The sequence below is a fragment of the Pocillopora damicornis genome, chromosome 5 (assembly GCF_964200805.1).
Source record: "Pocillopora damicornis chromosome 5, jaPocDami1.2, whole genome shotgun sequence".
NCBI lineage: Eukaryota > Metazoa > Cnidaria > Anthozoa > Scleractinia > Pocilloporidae > Pocillopora > Pocillopora damicornis.
In genome coordinates this window covers 14,897,607-14,917,491 of record NC_142674.1, presented here as the reverse complement: position 1 = coordinate 14,917,491, position 19,885 = coordinate 14,897,607, and the positions used below count along the sequence as shown (strand labels likewise).

General features: G+C 38.2%; 1 protein-coding gene and 2 long non-coding RNA genes across 3 annotated transcripts; 2 read left to right on the top strand and 1 right to left on the bottom strand.

Moving 5' to 3' along the window:
- Positions 1-103: 103 nt before the first annotated feature.
- On the top strand, positions 104-1,721 carry LOC149045544 (prolactin-releasing peptide receptor-like). The gene is made up of 2 exons (XM_089205916.1): positions 104-131; positions 451-1,721. Exons 1-2 carry the CDS (start codon positions 104-106, stop codon positions 1,491-1,493), a joined length of 1,071 nt encoding a protein of 356 aa, XP_089062042.1. The 3' UTR covers positions 1,494-1,721.
- A 626-nt stretch (positions 1,722-2,347) lies between these two features.
- On the bottom strand, positions 2,348-7,881 carry LOC149045543 (uncharacterized). The gene is made up of 2 exons (XR_016187286.1): positions 3,979-7,881; positions 2,348-3,666 (listed from the first exon to the last, which is right to left on the bottom strand). It is a non-coding gene; the product is annotated as an uncharacterized LOC149045543 (long non-coding RNA).
- Positions 7,882-11,940: 4,059 nt separating this feature from the next.
- Positions 11,941-17,786, top strand: LOC149045542 (uncharacterized). Its single transcript, XR_016187284.1, has 3 exons — positions 11,941-12,741; positions 14,344-14,493; positions 15,844-17,786. It is a non-coding gene; the product is annotated as an uncharacterized LOC149045542 (long non-coding RNA).
- The last annotated feature ends 2,099 nt before the right edge of the window (positions 17,787-19,885 follow it).

Sequence of the window (19,885 nt, the reverse complement as noted above, 5' to 3'; positions counted from 1 at the left end):
GACTCAGCTTTTTTAGAGCTGAGCTTATCCCGTCAACCAGGTATTCAGATATTTTATGCTGACTTCTTCAAACAGTAGAGACTAGGAAGCTGCAGATCCAAAAATGTTGATGTCCTCGCAGGCTGATAACGGTAGGAAAACCATCTTCACAAATAGCGCCTGAAAGTGTCCTAAAAATAGCTAACGCTACCATTGTTGCTGCTGCAGTACTTGTGAAAAACGCAAAGCACAAACAGCTTTGACATTTTTCTCCTATCAATTGCATATCCCCTTATGACATGATTGATGCACTCTTCAATGATGGAGAAAGCTTGGGTTTAATGGTTTAATGTTTTTCCAATAATTATTACTGCATATTGTCACCATCTATGTCGCCTTTCGGTGTACGCGCGCGTTGCAGACCTATTTCCTTTGTTTTTGCTTTAACCATGGTACTTCATTCTCTTTAAGGCTCCACGGCGCAGCCTCCATTCTCGTATCCATCAAGTATTAAACTCACCTTCGCCATCTTATACGCTGCAATCATTTCAATGGCCTTAGTTGGAAACATTTTGGTGATCTATATTCTGTACAAGAGGCCAGAAACAAGAAGATTAACAAGCTTCATGTACGTCAACCTCGCTGTGGCCGACCTACTCGTAACAGCTGTTGTCATGCCTCAGTCGATGGAACTAATCATTTTGGATAATCTGTGGATCGATGGAACATTTGGTGAATTACTTGCCAAGCTCATCATGTTTGTTTTCTTCGTGGCGGTCACAGCGTCCGTCTTCTCTCTAACAGCCGTGGCTTTTGACTTCTTCTTCGGGATTGTACTTCCCATGCAAAAGTTCCCTCGCTTTAGGAACAAAAAGATCTTGGTTCCCACAATTTGGATCACTTCAATGTGTCTGATGACTCCATGGCTGATCACAGTCAAAGTTAAGAACTCCAGGATAGAATTTAAGTTTACTCAGTTTGGTGAGACTCAAGCAGCCTTGAGAGGTATCTTTCTTTATATCGTAGTCACCATCTACTTGTTGCCCCTAGTTACCATGTGCATTCTCTATGGACACGTCTGTCACACACTGCACAAGCACAAACTACCAGGCATTGCCATCAACAATCACGCAAGAACTCGGGCCCATGCTACCAAGCGTCAAGTTATTCATATGTCGATCGCTGTCGTTGTTGCCTTTGCACTTTGCTGGCTTCCAGCGCATGCGTATCATATGATTTTGGCCATTGACTTCAGTGTGCGGGAATCGCTGCCATATTATTTTATGCTGTTATGCTATTGGTGTGGACATGCAAACAGCGTTGTTAACCCGTGGCTCCTGATATACCTTAAGAAGAAATTCCGTGCCGCATTTAAGAGAATGATAACTTATCCATTATCGAGAATCTCATTTGCTAGCAAGAATAATGAGAGCGTAAGAAGTGTAACTAGACTGCCTATCAGAGACCCGATTGTCCAAGTAAGAGAACATTACCAGTTTGCAAGTTCTGTGTGAGGATTATTGTTAACTCTTCATAGGTTTTATTATATTCAAGTTGTAACATTTGCAAGCTCATTACAAGTCCAGTGACCAGCAGGCCAAATTAATTGAATTCAGATCGATGGATTACGACTCTGCAGAACGTAATCCACTAAATCAAGGGTTTTGTCTCCATGCAGCATTTGGCTCGCATAATAGTGCAATGCATATTATAATATAAAATATAATCATTATCATAGAAAATTTAGATTTTTACCGCCTTGATGTGCAAGTGTTAAAATGAAGAATTGTGTAGAGATCTAGTTGCCTCTCATTTTCGCACTTTTCTTTTCATTTCGGATGCCGTTTGTCAAACATGTCATAAAAAACCTTAGCGATACCCAGCAGTAGAGCCTTCAAAAGAAACAAAACAAAACAAAACAAAAAGATTCACTTTACCATGACAATGCAAATTGCGTTCGAAATGAAATAACTCGTAAAGAAGGAAGGCAATGCTGCACAGCGTCACGGCTCATAAAAGCGTACAGTGTAGACCGAGCCATAAGTTAAAAATGGTGCTTTGTGGATTAGTTGTCCTAATGGAATAAAGATCACAAATCAAGCCACCTAACCACACCAGTCTTGGGTTACAGTTTGGGATGTTGATCGGTCATCAAGACCGAAAAAGACAAGGTAGAATCGGGTCATCAGATTTCACATACGACTAAGCCCTGCGCGTATTCACGTCAAGTCGCAAATTTCACCCGGGTGTGGAGTGGTACACTTACATAGTAACATATTCTCATAGCATTGATACCAAAACAACATTCACGCATAAACTAAACGGCAAAGATTTAAGGGAAGTTTAGTGTGAACGAGTCTTAGAGTGATTTCTCAGCAAATGACTTATTTATTGGAAAAGGGTTATTCTTCACGTCTCCTCAAGTAACGCCATGCACACCTACGTGTAGTTTGGCCCTCTTAATATTAAAATCTTCGTACAGCCTTCCAACGATTTCTCTCACATTCTGGGGTCTCAATACATTTAAGTAGCTGCCGATGATGTAATAAGCGAATGTGCCAGAAAAGGCGTAAGGTGAAACCTAAACACGAGACCCTGCTCAACAAACGGCGGTAGACTGAATCTCCTGCTTACTACGCATCTACATATTTTTTTAAAAATTTTTTTATAGATATGAACTAGCGAAAGCTTTGTGGACAACATTTGTCAAGCATGTGAAAAATGATTTCCCTTTAAAACAGCGTTTTCAGTTCCTTTCCGACCCATTCTTGAAACCTTCATATGACCAACGGCAATATGTGACTGAAACAATCCTAACTTTTAAATTCGGGCCACTGAGTAAAGAACAAAACATCTGTAAATCAATTCAAATCACAAATCAAGAAAATGCGCAAAGTGGACATGTGTTGTCAGACTGTGACTAGTTGCTTTGTCCAGTCGTATTATACCGCGAGTCTGAAGGGTGGTGTCCCGAAGATGTATGAACGCCATTGCTTCAAGTTACATTGTATTCATATAGCATCGGGGTCAAAGACTTTAAGACGAGATTTTAGTTTATTCTACCACTGACTAGTCAACCTTGCTCAAATCAACTCTTTCTCTTCCAGTCCAGTTGTTACAAGTAAGAATCTTTCTCCATTTCGTGTTTTTAATCTCCCTTCTTCTTTCACGATCAGTTGTCGACCTCGTTTGAAGAATGCAAGTTACGTTTTGCTTTTCTTGTTTCTTTTTCTTTCTTCTTACATCTTCAACAGCCACTTTTTCATTATCTTCCAAATTCGTGTCGGCTGTGAATACCGAAATAAAACGAACATTTAAACAATTGGCACATGACTAGGAAAAGAAAAAAGCAGTTATCTCATTAAAAAAAAAACATACGGACCAGAAAACCAGCGGATGGCAGCAGGAAAAGAGAATATAAAAGACAAACAAACAAACAAACAAACAAAACAAAACAAAAGGAGCCTCAGTTGACACTAGCTCTATTAAATCACTAATAATACTCTCACTAAAGATCACAAAACGATGTGTTTAGCAACACATCATTTTGTCCCTCAAAATACTCTTGTTTCTCTATTCACTTAATACCTTTGATCCCTGGCATTATAAGGGATCCAGTTTTAGTCGGGTACTTTCCACTAAAACCAGCAGGAATCAGAGGTGTCTTCAGCAAACCAGTAAGTTCCGCTGTAAAATAAAACGGCGCTGATATAGTTTGTATAAAAATTTCACCAATAAATGAAAGGGGCACTTGACACAGCCTAAGCTAACGCTGACCCACACAAGGCTGGAAATCAAGACTGTTTACTACCTTTTCATACTTTCACATAGAACTCAAACGTAAGAACCATGGGAACAATAATCCTCACCCCACCCGACTACTACAAGCTAAATGTAACCCATTTTGATTTCACTAAGATATTATCAGCCTGCAAGATCCATTATTTTTGGTGGGACTGTCAGTACAACCATTGTCTGCCTTAATTAAAGGTTGATTACCTTTCAATTGCTTCAGCTTTACTTGTCGCTCTTTCCTTTCTCCCTGATCTCCGAGATCTTCCAGTCAATAAAAAGCTCTTTTAAGGAAAATAAACTGAACAGGACAGTTTATAAAATGTGACATCAAACCTTCGAGACAGTAAAGTTCCAGAACACCAGTTCCGCCTAAGACTGATGTTGAAGCTGCCAGTCTAGTTAGTCCCAGACCATGTGATCGCACACAGGAGCGTAATGATCGAGAATTTGCATCTAAATGAACGAATCATTTCATCAAAAAACATACAAATCTTCGTCAACTTCGATGTCCATGGCTTTGGCAGAGGTAAGCATACAGTCATTACTTGACTTTTTGCGCCTAAATCTGTGAATATGGTTCGATGGCTTTCATTAAAGGGGGAGTTTAGACAAAGAGAAAGGGAGGAGAGGGGGCGGAGGGTTGGAAGGAATTGAGAATGAAGGAGAGAACATCCGTAACTGCGTGAACAATTCTTTGTACGAAAAATGTTGCGCTGTCAAGCTCGATTATCAATTTGGGCCTTTTTCTTACGCGAAAAGACAAACAAACAAAACAAAAAACGAAGGGCTAACCAAAAGATAATTGCCATATTTCTCTTTTCCTTTCTTTCTTTTTTTTTTTTTTCATCTTCACCTACTTGTGTTCTTCTTTCTCAATTCTTTTCCTAATGGAGGACATAAAAGACACATCAACTGGAAAGGAGTCTAGCTCGTTTCCTGCAACACGAAATTTGAAAAAGAATAAAATCAAGAAAACAAATATGAACAAAAAAATGAAACAAACAAACGAACGACACCAGAGACTGTAAGTTAACCCTTAAACGCCTATTCATGACTGGCATCTAGTTTCTTCTGACAGCATCACTCCTGAATCAAACATAAAGGTCACGAGAATACAGGGAACGACCATCTAAAGAAACTCTTGATTGTTAAACAAATTCTCCTTGTTAGTTCCATAGAAAATTCATAGAAAATGGTGTGGAGAAAATGCAAACTGATTTTTAAGGGTGTAAAGGGTTAAATTGTAGTTGGGCTCAGTAAACTCCTAAAGACGATTACGATGTACCTTTTCCTTCTAAAATATTGGTAGCGGCTAAAAGAAATATTTATCATCTAGAGGGGTATCATCTTCGTGCGATGACAAATTTCCTTAACCCTGTGATCCATAAGAGTGACCAGCCTCCAACTTCTCCTAACGACTGTCACACCCAAGTAAATATTTCTTAAAAGACTATAAATGTATCAAACACAAGATATTGGGTACTTAAAATTATCCTCTAACCTCGTTATCAAATGGGTATCCAATCAGTCTCCTGTTAACAAAGCTATCCGTACTCGCATTAAGTATGATCTATGGAGGTAATGGTCCTCGAAATGCTCCGAACGCACACGCAAATCTTTTGGAAGAAATGTCCTTCCAATGGCATGAATCCATGAACGTCAATAACTATTGTATTATGGCGAGCTAACAAAGCGAAGCTTGGTATCCTGCATGGTTTTTACCCGACTTATGCACTCGAATGCTCCGCTATTAACCATTTTCCTAAGGAAAACCCCAATAACCCAACTACAAAAGAACGGAGCAACCATTACACGTCATCAACCCAAAATGCCTTGCTTACCTAACAAGATGGCGAACGCGGGTAGTTCGAACTTGCCGTGAAGGCCAGTTTTGAAAGCGGAAAAAAGAAATTAACAAGGTCACAGGTATGGTTTTAAGGACCAGATATCTTGAGTTGATATATTTTGAGCCCTTTTACCGGTATTTGTTTTAAAACTGCAGGTTCTCTTTAAAGCCACGAGAATAGGGGAAATGATCACCAACTAAAGAACCTCTTGATTGTGAGACGAAATCTCCATGTTAACACCTTCAGAAATATATAAAGAACAGTATGCATGGAAAATATGCATACTAACGTTGAGGCGTAAAGATTTATCTAATTAAAAAGGAAATTTGGACGAATGGCACCTTAAACTGAGGGGGATTTCCAAATAAACTTTTAGAGTTTAACTGTTAAAGAGATACGTTGGAGATAATAAAGACACATCACCTCCATTAAGTGCCTTCATAATTTTCTTGTATGATCCCATTTCTTCTGGGCCAACAAGAACGACACTCAGACCTTCCCTGCTCGCTCTAGCTGTCCGTCCACTGCGGTGAATGTAAAGCTGTTAACGAACACAGAGAAAGAATTTAGGAACGCAGGATCACAAGAGATGGTTGCGCTAAAGTTAATACTTACATTGTGGTTACATCATTACACAACAGTTCATTATTAAATGAGATACAACTGAGGACGATAAACGATAACAAACTGATCCTTTCATATAAACTGCATTTGGAGAACAGAGTCAATTTTTTTTCTAAATCAAAACTCATTAACTTAAATGAATTATGTTTTGATTTCGGTAGGTGAACGTCACACATTAACTCAAATTGGAAACAAAACAAAGATTTAGAAAATGAAGATTTTGAAATAAGAAAATAAATGCAATAAAATAAATTTAGAGGTAAAAAAAGAATTCAGGCGTCAACGGCGTTCGAACTTTGCTATCAACATTCTGGTTGAGCTTCTCTTACAGTTGAGACTTGTAGCCCACACCTTGGTTAACGCATGGTTGGTTGAAGCAGTGTGACTTCCGAAGCCTTTGTCAAGGTAGAGTTTCGCGGAGAACGAAAGCACTGCCGCCAAAAAGCAATCGCTTCCGTTCCCGCCTGCCGCACAGGCTGACCAACTGCACAAGCTAACTAACCGTACACACATACTTACACGTACTTACATCAAGGTCCTTCGGAACTTGATAGTGACAGCTGGTATGTCCAAACCTCTCGTGGCCACATCTGTAGCCAGAAGTAAGCCATTCGCACTTTGCTTAAATCTAACAGGCAAGAAATAAATCAGCCAACATTTCATTTGCTGGTGTAAGTCCTATCTAGCTTTAAATATTCTCTGAGGGAGGAGAGGGGCGGGTTCAATCAGTCAAGGCGATCCAGTTATAGTCTATAAATAAAGGAAATTCCATTGGTCGGTCAATTTGTAAACTATACTCACTGTTTTGATGAAAAAAAAATAGTAATAAGATCAGGATGATTCTGAGCCTAGTGTTTTGCGCAAAGCAAGTTGCGGAGTAAAGAACGTGAAAGACGCAACAGGAAAAAAGCACGTTGTCTACAAAATTAGGTTCCTAATTGTTGCTTTGTTTTCTTTGAGTTTTTTGTTTGTTTATTTGTTTGTTTTTTGTTCTGGTTTTTGTTTTTGTTTGTTTCGTTTGTTTCATTGGTTTTTTGTATTTTTGTTTTTTTCCATCTCACTCAGTTTTCACCCGGCCTGTCTAAATTCTTTAATCTTTGCCTTTGTTGCATGCTGGCGGGCAGAACCCACGGGTTAAAGTCCCAGAGCCTAAACAAAGAGCCCAGTCTCCTCACACAGTCCATGGTGTTGGAGAAAACCAAAGTACGGCCTGGGTACCGGGAAAGGAAATAGTGGAGATAAAGTTCCTAGAAAGGAAAGCCAAAATAAATCTGAATGACGTGATTTTTGCAACAAGTGTATGTTTCGTAGTTCTCCTTCGATTTCACTCGGTACACCTCTGTGGTTCCATGGATCATGTTTCCCAGACAATGTGGTGTACATGTAGATGCATTTGGCTCAAACCAACAATAAAAAGTAATAAAAATTGTATCCTGGATCTTGAAGAGTTTTGCTTCCTTGTTAGCCCAACTATTACAAACCTCTTCAATTGCACATGAGATCTTTGCTTCTGTCAGGGTTTCTACAGTTCCTCTCTTGTTGGTGTTACAACTGTTCTTCTGCAGCCCAACTTTGTCCATCAGCGACACTAAATATGTTGCAAAGGTAACAAAGGCAAAGATTAAAGAATTTAGACAGGCCGGGTGAAAACTGAGTGAGTTGGTCATTCTTTGTGCTTTTTCAAGTTGTGTGGATGGTGTGGTAACTGTTTCTTCCAGATTATCCTGAAGATTTAAATCAAAAGACAATACTATGTAGCTTTTTTTTTTTCCCCGTGAGCCAAACTTCTTGAGAAAACTAAAAAGAAGCTTCTGTTCTTAGATATACATAATTGTGCATGTATGGGTAAAGACTGAAAAAATGCATGAGCCCTTGGGACAATGCAGTCTGCTGTCTTCAAAAAATTTAGGACAAACTGCTCTCAAAATGATTTCGATCAATTCCTGTATTTCCATGTAGTTCTTGTGGTGAGTGTTGTTGTTGTTGTTGTTGTTGTTGTCTTTTTGTTTGTTTGTTTCTTTTTTCATTTAAGGTATGACTGGCAGTTATCTTAGTTTTGATTCTCATGTCCAATACACCCAATCTGACTCAGGAGACAAGTCATTCCATTTGAGTCAGGTTGAGGATTATTATTAAGCGTCTCGAAAATCGACTTGTAGTAAGACATTTCCACCTTAAGAGGCACGGTTTATTCAGATTTCCAGTATCACAAGATGACTTAACCACTAATTAACTTCTGGTGGGTCGATTTGTGAACGACTCAACCCAATTTGGATGTATTGGACAACCCTCAACATTTAATAATTAAAGATAAGTTATAATAAAAAATAAATAAACAAAATAAGTTAAAAATATAATTTTTCCCAATTTCTCGTAAAATACAAGGGTAATTTCACCACGTGCTTGAAGTGAATCTTACATTTGTATCTTCTAAATTTAACTATGCGGTATGTTTTAAAGCACTTTAAGCAATTCACCTCCTACAGCGGCCATTCTTTTATTTTCTTCTTCTGAGCTGGTCCACCTGCACCAATTCCTGCTAGCTCTTCTGGATGATAATCTTCCATGACTTCAAGGGACATAAATCCATCCATTTCGCCCGCAAAGAACGAAGGATCGTCCAATTCTACTGGTTCCCATTTTCGCTTCTTCCCTTTCGAATTCTTCTCTGACATTATGGAGCAATGAACAAAGAGCTTTAATTGAGAAACTGAATCTAAACGTTTTTTTTTAAATAACAAACAACCGTTTTGGTTTATGCCTAGAGAATTAATAAAAACACTCTCACGTCGTCCGCCATTATGGTTTACCCGCCAGAGAAGGACTGGATAAGAAATTGTACTGCGCGCATATTCAAACGAGAGTCATGCGCTGATTTATTGCTACATGACTTTTCTCCCTTCGCCGACCACTGAAACCTTTGTGAAACGTGAATGATAAGACTAACATGGCGAAAGAACACCGTACATTTAAAGAGGAGTGCAGTTATATTGAGCGCTTAAACGAAAACTCGTTTCTTATCAAGAAAGGCTTTGTCCCAAACATGAAGGTAAGTGAACGCGCGCCAAAAATCAGATCGGAAGCTCAACTCCAGCTGAGTGGCGTGCGCGTCAAAATACACGTCTAACGATGTCATACTTGAGAATGTTGATAATAAGCTATGGTCATCGAAATTAATTCCCCTTACACCTGCCATATCCGTCAAAGTAATTTCCTTCTTTGAAATAAGTTTTGTCACAAGGAAAATTGTTTCTGGGACAACTGGGCCCAGGAATCTTTTCTGCCCACGTTATGATCAAATCCCTGTCCCCTGCCCCCCTCCACGTCTCTCATGTCAGAACTATTTTCTTTTGTTTGTTTGTTTGTTTGTTTCAATCAGTCAATTCGCGAACTACAGTCAAACCTGTCTTTGGTGGCACTGTATTGAGCACTTGCACTGTAGTAGACGCCATATTCCCGTGGGTCACTGCTTAATACAAGATTGACTGAACTGGACAAATAAATTTTGTCCTCACTTCCTCCATCAAACCCAGATTATATCCATTATTGTCCCCATCCCCCCTAATTTCTCTCCTTTTCCCCTAGTTGCAGACTGTGGTGTTTTGCTGGAAATTGTTGATGCAAGAATGTCCTAATAAGTACTGGATTAGGATGTTCTCATTAATTAGTACCATGGACAAATTTTTACATACTGTTTCAGATTCAAGACTTGAGGTATACATTGCAAGTATTCAACTCTAAAGTTCAAACTATTCTTTTCTTTTTTTCCTTTAAAGGTTGAAGGTATCTTAGATATATAAACGAGCTGCTTGAAAAACTAATGTTTGATGAGCTGAAGCACTGGGCTGGAACTCAAGGTACAGTACTTTAAACATTTGAAATATAATACTGTTGTATTTGCTGCATTTGTCTTATTCCTTTTATGCAATTGAATTAAATTGCTCTCCAGGTATTGGTGGTTTCCTTCCTGATGTAAGGCAGATTGCAAATGTTGCAACTTTGCCTGGAATTGTTGGTGTAAAAATGATCATAACTTTTTCTTGTTGAAATTACAACTTAGTTTAATTGAAACTTGTTCAATCCTGGGCCCAGTTGTTCGAAGGCTGATAAGTGCTAATACAGGGTTAAATTTTAATCAGGGTATGTTTAATCCTTTGTTTAAAAGCCTTTTAAAATAATTTACCATAGTTTTTTTTGGGCATCCAATCATCAAATTGCAGACTAAAGGAATTGTACATGTAGACTGAATTTCATTTGAAAGGTTTCAGATATGAAATCAGATTTGACACTAGCTCTCTAAACTCAGCTTTCAACAAACTGACCCTGTACTCTTGGTAAGCAGAGAAGGTATAAAGTGGAGATGACAAGAGAGTTTCTTGTTATACAGTTTGTGTTTCCAGAGTATTTTTACACAAAGATTTCACTTAAAGTGGTGCCAAATAGAGCATCCAGTTATCCAGTTAGATCCAGTTAGATCCAGTTATCCCATGCACGATCTTGAGAACACGTGCAAATCAGTTTTTCCACTTTAAGCAAAATCCCTTAGAACTGTTTTTCTAGGAGTTTTCTTAAGTTCCTGTTTATTTCCCTCAAAAAACAGGAAAACTGAAAGCGAAAAAAGGCAAATAGAATTAAAAGGCTACGTTCATTATTTAAACTTTATGAGCTCTTATTTACCTCGTCAGTGGAGTTCCTAGGCCACCCTCACAGATCACAACACAATGACTCAGTTTAATTCTAGCCATTCTAGAAATAACATTCCTTCACGTCTTCTTTGCTTATGGACTACAGTGCTTTTACTGTCACTTTGATACCTATTTTTTGATGGTAAACCCTGTTTCACCAGGAAAAGAAAGCTGTTTAAAGGTGAAATCTGAGTGGAAGGAATCACTTTCCACCATCAGAACACTGTTGAAACACCATACAAACTTGTTTCCAATACCTCTAAATATGGTGCTGCAAGGCTGTCAACCCTATTTTTGACAGCACCCTTGCAACTCAGGTAACAAAGTGATGTCAAATTGTTGGCATGACTGAAAACCCTGTTTCAACAGGAAAAGAAAGCTGTTTTAACAGTGAAATCTGACAAGAATCATTTTCCACCATAAATGAAATATGAAAGTGATAATCATAATGATTTGCATATTTAGTTCAGGGCATAAAATTGCGCCTAATACAGGCACCAATGTGACTAAACTTTTCACTTTGGCAACCAAATCCTGAAAATTAATCGCCAAATTGGCAACTAGCATGTTTCATCATAACCTCACAGAGAGATGAAGTGAATTAAAAGATTTGCAAAATATATCCATGGCAAACTTCCTTGTTAAGTGTGTGTAGTTCAGTGTAGTTTTGAATGGTACAGTGTACATATAAACAGTGTAGCATTGCGTGAGATGGCACAGTGTAATGTCGAATGGTACAGCGTACACACAAATGGTGTGGCATTGCATGAAATGGCTCAGTGTAATGTTGAATGGTATAGACACAGAAATGATGTAGCGTTGCGCGAAATGGCTGTTGTTATCAGTATCTGTTGTCTACATTGGCAATAGAAAACAGACAAACAGAGGAGTTTCTTGATCACAGTGCAAATTTCAGGAAGATAAAAATTACCTTATAATTAAAAAAATATGTGCAAAAGACGTTATAGTTACCTAAAACAATTCTACTGTATAAAATAGTGGGAAATGTTTGTTTCCTGTGTTTACACAAAAACTAGCAACTGTACAGTGCAGAACCCAGCTAGTCTTGAACTCTCGAGGGAAGCAACAATTTGCTCATACAGCTGGGAGTTTGAGATAGTGGGGTAAATTTGTCTGTAAAACAGGAACAAGGGATGCTGCTCTTTATTTGAGATAGGGAATTTGAGATAGCTGAGTTCGAGATAGCCAATAGTAAATGACTGAGAAAAGCAGGGCAAATCCAAGGGAAATGGGTTTGAGTTCAAGATAGCAGGGTTTAACTGTACCATATTTACCTGTGTATAATACACACTTTTTTCTACAAAAATAACCATCAAAATCACAATGTATTATACACAGATTCTATTGTTTATCAAGCAGGTCCTAATTTGCATACGTTAAAAAGACAACAAAGAAAGTAACAAAAGCCTAGTAGTAACTGGTCTTTATTAGCCCGAGTTAAATAATCTACCGATGAAACATTTTCAATTTTGATCCACAAACCAATGGTGCATAACCTTGAAGGTATCTCACAGTATTCGCAGCAAACGGTCACCAAATAAAGTATTAATGTGTCACGGCAATGCAATTTCTTAGATACACATTTACTTTGTTATTATTAGTAATAATTATTTTGCAAGGTGCAATTCCCAAGCGGCAGTTGTGACAGATTCTCTGGTGTCTATCTATCTACCTACCTATCTATCTATCTATCAGGTTCCAAGGGGGTTGGCAAGAGCACTCTCCTTTCACAATGGCACATGGCAGGTAACGCAACAATTGGGGAGGAGGATTGGAGAACAGCATATTTTGTGAGTACAACATATATTCTACTGTTATTTCAGGCTGTTCAAATATAGGTTATTTGTCACCTAGCAATGTAAACATTAATAAGAACCATATTTACATAATTCAGCCATTGGATAGCCCTTTTGTATACCTTTTTCCTGCAAAGAGACGGTGGTGCCAATCAAGTGTTAAGTTGCAAGTTCATGCTTTTCTTTGTCATGTTTTTTGAAAACACAACAAATCATTTCCATTTGAATTCCATATTAAAGATACATGTCTGCCCCAGCTATGTGTGCCCTTAAAATATATGTTTAATATACTGTCTTTCATTTGACAATCTCTCCTGTGGGAAACCAGGGCTAAAAATTGGCAGTTGTACGGTCACCAGTGGCGAGTTAAAACTGACCAGGGCCACCAAAAGTCAAGGGTTGAATGCCCAGTGTGCGACTATGCTACAGAATTTCATAATGTTGCAATGTAAATTATTTGAAGTACAAAGTTAAAAATAAACTCAATATGTAGTTCAATTGGACTACCCTTCTCTTCGTTTCTTTGCCTGGACTCTAAGATTATCCATTTTAGTTAATTTTTAGTACTAAAGTGGAAATTCTGAGCTGTTTTAACAGTGATTTCACAAGCAATCCACATTCTCAATATATAGACACCATTTTGATTTTGTGACTGCCACGTGACTCTGGACATACCCAGAGTTCTGTGCGGGATGGTTTCAAAGTACACATTTCCGCTTTGAGGAAGAATTTGTTGATAGGCTTATCCAAAAATACCTGTAACCACAGTCACTGCATGCAAGAGTGTCTTTAAAAAAAAACCCAGCTTTTTCTACAATGATTTTTACAATAAGTGCAAATAAATTTTTGAAGTTACTTTATTGCAGTTTACATTATTTACTTAAATAAATAAAAACACTTAACACCTCTAATAATTTTATAGTGCTAAATGCTAACCAAAATGTTAAAGAAAAATGTCTCGTGGCATTACCAGGGGCATTGCCTTTTTGTGTTCTTTCCTTTTAGTTAACACTCTGTTAAAAGCCATGGGGCGCTTATTCAAGTTTTTCATTTTAAACTAGAGGAAATTGAGGGCTACTTCATTTTGGGATGGGCTAACCTCTATTAAAGTGTCTATCACCCTTAAATAGATATTTTCATCATCATCATATCAACTCTATGCACATTGAATTGGTAAATGGTGAAATATTTCTTGTTTTCGAATTTACTAAATGCTAATTAGATGATGTCAACCTGGGAATTTGCCATTATTTCTATGCCAATTTACAATGTGCAGTATACGGCTTGAGGATAATTAATTTGATAAATACAAAAAATAAACTGTGGATAGTCAATTGATTGGTAAAAAATGTTACTTGGAGGTGAAAACAAATAGTTGTATAATAAATGATTCCCAGGTTGGTGTCATCAATTAGCATTTTGTAAATTCAAATCTATATAGCTCAATAACGCGACGTTCAAAACAAATATGTCACCATTTAACTGTTCAATGTGCATAGAGTTGAAATAATTGTATTTAAGGGTGACAGGCACTTTTAGTGGCCATACTTTAATCAGTTACAGCCACCAACTATAACAGTCATTGTTTAATTCTAGAACTGGAGTGTCATGGCAGCAACTTCCAGACATGGTCTGTTCTCGTTATTCAGTGATGACAAGCCTCTTCTCAGTTGCCATGATTTGAATATTGTGTATTGTGTCATCCCAGAAGAATCAGTGGGCAGAGCCTTATTCAAATAAATCATGGTGAGTTTGTTGTACTTCCTTAGAGATCACCCAACTATTCATTTCAGTAAAGCTGTTCAGATGGCGTACGACAGCTAAAATTTGTGTTAGTGGTTTCTATGCTTTGCATTGTTTAATTTAAAGGGGTGAGTGGAATAAAGCCGTGAGTGACTTCTGATAAACTGCTAGATTCTCCTTCCAGTTTGTTTTGTATATGCTCATGTAACGAAGGGAGAATTTGGCTGTAGATCAGGAGTCACCTAAGGCCTTATTCTAAACATTATTTTGAATAAGGCCCTAAGTGACTCCTGATCTGAAGCCAAATTGTTACATGAGCATATACAAGACAAACTGGAAGGAGAATCTAGCAGTTGATCAGAAGTCACTTAGGGCTTTATTCCAATCACCCCTTCATTTCGCACCGTAAAATTTTCGAACACTACAAACACATGAAATTTGCCAAATTTTCGGTCATTTTTACTAAAAAAAGGTCACTTAGAAATTTTTGGACAGCAATTTTCAGCTGGCATTTTTCGGAAAAATCACATTTTATTCCAAAGAATTTTCGGCTAAGTAAATTTTCAGCTAGAACATGTGAACAGGTAATATTTTTTCTAACGATCTGTAGGTTTGGATATGTTTGATAAATACATGTGGCGCAATAATTTTTCCCATGTACAGTACCGACAAGAACTATCCCCCACTAAAACTGCACCAAAAGCAGACCTGAGCAGAACATACTTTCTGAAGTGAACCCAACCAAACTTCAAGCCCATTTATAAGCTATATAGGTATGTGTCGCCTAATAGGGTCGGGGTTTTGAGCCTCTGGATACATAAATAGGGTGTCTTATTCGCGATTCTCTGTCTGCTCATGTTTGCACTGATGTTTGCATGTGAAGTGGGGGTTAGTTCCAGTCGGTACTGTAACTGCATAACAATCCAATCGAAGGGTTCAATCGACGGTGAGGAAAGAGGCCTCACTACTCTATGTACAGTACCGCTCGCGTATACGTTAGCTGCGCAGGCGAATTTCATACGCTCCGACGCAGGGTAGTCAGACGCGTATATACGATTTTTTTGCACGCTCGGTCGAAAAAAATGCGCGATTCATGTGCCTTTGTTATTCAGTGCTATAAGTTTCCTTTGTATTTCATTGTTGTATGAAACAAAGGACTTCTAAGTTTGAAAAAGCGGTGAGTAGACAACGGAAAATTTACATAATGAAATAAAAGCTATCGTGTTACACTCTCGAATGTCGCGTCGCTTCGCGAATTTTTCGGGTAACGAGTAGTAGCAGTAGATTGATGTTAAGCCTTCTGATCACCAACTACATTTATGATTTGTAACGTTCATATTTGTCATATTACAGGATATCCAAACTGAGCAGGAATTGTCCCCGGGCCACCGACGTGCTGGCACACATTGGCTATGTTCCTCGAACAGTCATTCAGTACGCTAAGTACCTTCTAAGAGGCAACAGTAACGTTGAACTTTTCATGGTCAAGGCAATTACTAATATTCTACAAGTACTAGAAGACGAAGCACTCTAGATTCCTGATAGGTGCAAACGTGTGCGCATCAGGTCACTAGCGATGATAAATACTTGCAAGGCCAGTGATCACCATCAACCTTTTCCTGGTCTTGTTTGAAACCACCAGGATTCGATTTGAAAGAAGTGTCTGTCGTTAGCCCTCTGGTTGAAGAAGCTGTTGTGCAGTTTACGTTGGAAAATTCTAATTATTTGTTGGATGTAGTAAGTATTGATTTTTTTACTCTGGCGATCAAATCCTGGGGTGGGGGGCCGATACTGAACTGACAGGGGGGCTCGGCCGTACCATTTTGTGTGTAAAATTCCAGATATGGTACCATTTAGGGGGGCTGTTAAAAAAACAATTTTATAATTAACTTGGTACCATTTAGGGTGTCAATTGATTACTAATTGGAATCTGGTTACCGGTTACCGATTTCAGACTTTCAGTTACAGGTTACCGATTCCCCGTTTGGTAAACAAACAACATTTTTTCCATGCAAAACATTATAGTAAATGTGCTCGACTAGTACCTCGTCTATTAACAACAAATTAAGCGCTAGAATGAGCAGACAACCAAAACATGTCGAATTCTTCATGACACATCTGAAATGGGTAACCGATAACCAGATGCCAATAAGTCAGTCAACTGATTTGTCATGTAAAGCAGAGTACAAAAATATCATTCTCGATCAGCTTTTCAGTCAACTTACAGTGCCTTTTAGGGGTCATTTTTAGGGCCACAGCCGAGCCCCCCTAGTGTCAGTTCAGTATGGGAGCCGAACTCCCCCCCCCCCCCCCCAACCCGCCCCACGGGGAACAAATCTGCAGGTTCATAGGCTGGTTAACCGCGGTCAAACGAGAGAAATTTGCAAAAGTTAAACAAAGTACTTAAAGGTTAAGGTAGTCGTTTTCACTGTTTATTAAAGTTTAATATATTGCCAACATATTTACCAAAATTTACCAAACGTTTTGAAAGTTTACCAAAAAAGTTCTAAATACTGTGAACCGCAGAATCGTCGGCGCCATTTGTCAACATAATTTGGATCAGGCGCAAAGAGTTTTTGTCAGTTTTCCACGGAAAAAAAGATCATCATTTTGAGAAAAATTGAAAGGTAATAACGTGAACTAATTTTTTTACTCATCCTTGCTTACTTTAAATAAAATCCCACTGAATAAAACGAAAACCGCGTTGGACGTTTGACCGCGGTGGACCAGGCTGGATACATCCCTGCGTTTGGTAAATGAAAGAAATAATTATGGCTTCATTCACCATTCATTCAGCGTGTCACGCCCCAAAGCATAAAGTATAATGAGGCTCCATCTCTTCATCAGGTGGATACCATAAAAGGCCTATCTGCAGGGAGACCTGGCAACTTAGTCGGCAAATATTGGGAGAAGCTGATATTTAGCAATCTCAAGGAATGTGTGAAAAATGAGTATTCCTTCAAGGAAGAGGCATGTGGTTCCACTGCTGCTAGATCCTACTTAAATTTCTGTGGACATCAAAGCAAAACAGATGCGAGAAAATCGATAGAACAGATAATTAGAGATAGATATAGTGCAATGATAGTCCATTGTCCTAATACCAGCGCCTTTTACTTTGTCATCGTTGATAAATGCAACAAAATTCATGCCATTCAGGTAACCGTTCAAACCGCTGCGAAGAAATGTAACGACAGTGACTTTTTCAAGACTGAAATTATTCACTTTACGTATTTACTAGCGCCTTATAAGGTCGACTTCAACGCTATTAAATTGAAATCAAAGTTATATGATGCATATATGCCTAACTCAGAAATAATTGAGTACTTATTGAGTAATCCATCTTTGTTTATGCAAAGTTTCAAAACTTTTCTATAAGTCCCAAACTACCTTAAAATATATGCATTAATATATATATAGTAATAAGACTATTATATATTACTTACGCGCATATAACGAGACGAGATTATACAAACAATGACATGTGTCAAGAACTACAAATTAAAGTAGTTAAAATTTTCGACCGCCATAGCGAACAAAACAAAACGAGGTCTGAATTGCCCTTCTTCATAATGACGTCACATCAAAACAATATATTGTTTAAACGCAAAGAATCATGGTCGCGGGAGGGGGACAAAACAGCAACAACACAAAAAAATTGATATAAAATTCGTTTTATAGAACAAAGAAAAGCGGTGACAGCCATCAAGTGCAATAAATATTGCTTATTAAACATTAGTGCATCTCATATTTTAGTACCAGGCCATTTGAGTTCAAACTTTTCTTACCAGAGCGAGTTTTAAACGAATTTCTATCGTTCTAGACGATTCTGTCCCCCTCATAAACAAGCCCTGACGTCATCATGAATAAGAGCAATTAAAAACATTAAACGGAATATTTATTGGACGCTAAAAAAATTGACAGTGAAATGAAGAACTTTCTTAATTAAGCATTGTAATAAAGCATTTGTAGCATAGATTTCTTAATTCCAAAAAAATATCCATCCCACTCCCGCCCTCACGGATGGATTTTTTTCATACAGCCCTTTGGAAACAACTTTTATAGATTAGAGAGTTACTCTAAACCTCACCCTGAATGGATAATTTGGGAGGGGAAGCTCTTGATCTTTTGAGTTCCTGTTTGTAATTTTCATAATAAAAAAAAATCCAGCGACCCTCTAATACACGAACTACTTTTCATGTCATACACTTAAAGGCATAAATACGGGATTCGCGAAAGGAGAAGCCTTACGCCTCCTAAGACCAAATTCGTCACGCTCAACTTTTAACAAAAACCTACACAATTACAATTATGCCTGTGCCTTTTGAGTCGACTTGTGTACCATCAGTTGCTTCACGTTTCCCTTTGTGTATACAGTATGTAATTACTAAATTTATCTATCTTACTTTTGTCATTCATCTTATCAGACGAGATCACGAAATTTCCGTTCCTTAGCCCTTAACTTAGCAGCATATGGAATTCACAAGCGCTCTTGCAATTTTAACGTCTATACCTTTACTATATAAAATAATTAGCAAACGATTTCGAAGAGGAATCCATATTCTCGCATCGAGCAAAAGCACTGCTTTACTTGTAATATGGGAAAGATGGGAAAGCGCAAATATCGATTTTATCTGTTTCGCGAACAAAGGAGTTAACACACACCGGAAATAGCGACCAGGCATTCCTCGCGACTCCCGTACGCTTGTTTTCCAATTTGCCTGGGCCGCTGCCAATCACTTCTTGTGTAAAAACCTACGTAATCTGCCAAGTGGAAGTACAGTGGCTACTGTTGCTTACCGATATTTTCCGTCGGCAAAACGTAGAAGTCAGTAAATGTGACCGATTCTGCCCGGAAAATTTTATTGTCTGGAGCTTGGATATGTCAGGAGAGTTTCATTGACAGCTGGATTAATTACACCCCATGTTGTGAAACCATTATGAAGACATCGCGCTTTCCTTCGCTTTTTTTGTCACATACAAAAAAGGAAACGTGAGGCAACTGAAAGATGATTCATGCTAACCCGTCGGTACACTTAGCACTGGCACAAGTCGACCTAACAGGCACACGTATAACTTAATAGTGGAGGATCGAAAACAGGAATGGAAAGAAACGCTACGGCCTAGCGCAAAAATTTTGACATACAAATAGTCAGTCGAAAAGCCGCTCAAAATAATTTGTATGATTCAATGAACACTCCATAAATCAGTAGCAGTTACCAGTATGTCAACTTCCCACCCCTCCCTGCGTACTAGTACTTCTTTCTCCACTAGTAGCAACAGTCTGCCTTTGGGTATACAGTATGTAATTATCAAATTTATCTATCTTCCTTTTGTCATTCATCTTATCAGACAAGATCACGAAATTTCCGTTCCTTAGCACTTAACTTAGCAGCAC

Coding starts and splice junctions, on each gene's coding strand:
- LOC149045544 (XM_089205916.1), top strand. CDS start 104: ATGTTGATGTCCTCGCAGGCTGATAACG. Junction 132..450: donor GTCCTCGCAGGCTGATAACG/GTAGGAAAACCA, acceptor ATTCTCTTTAAG/GCTCCACGGCGCAGCCTCCA.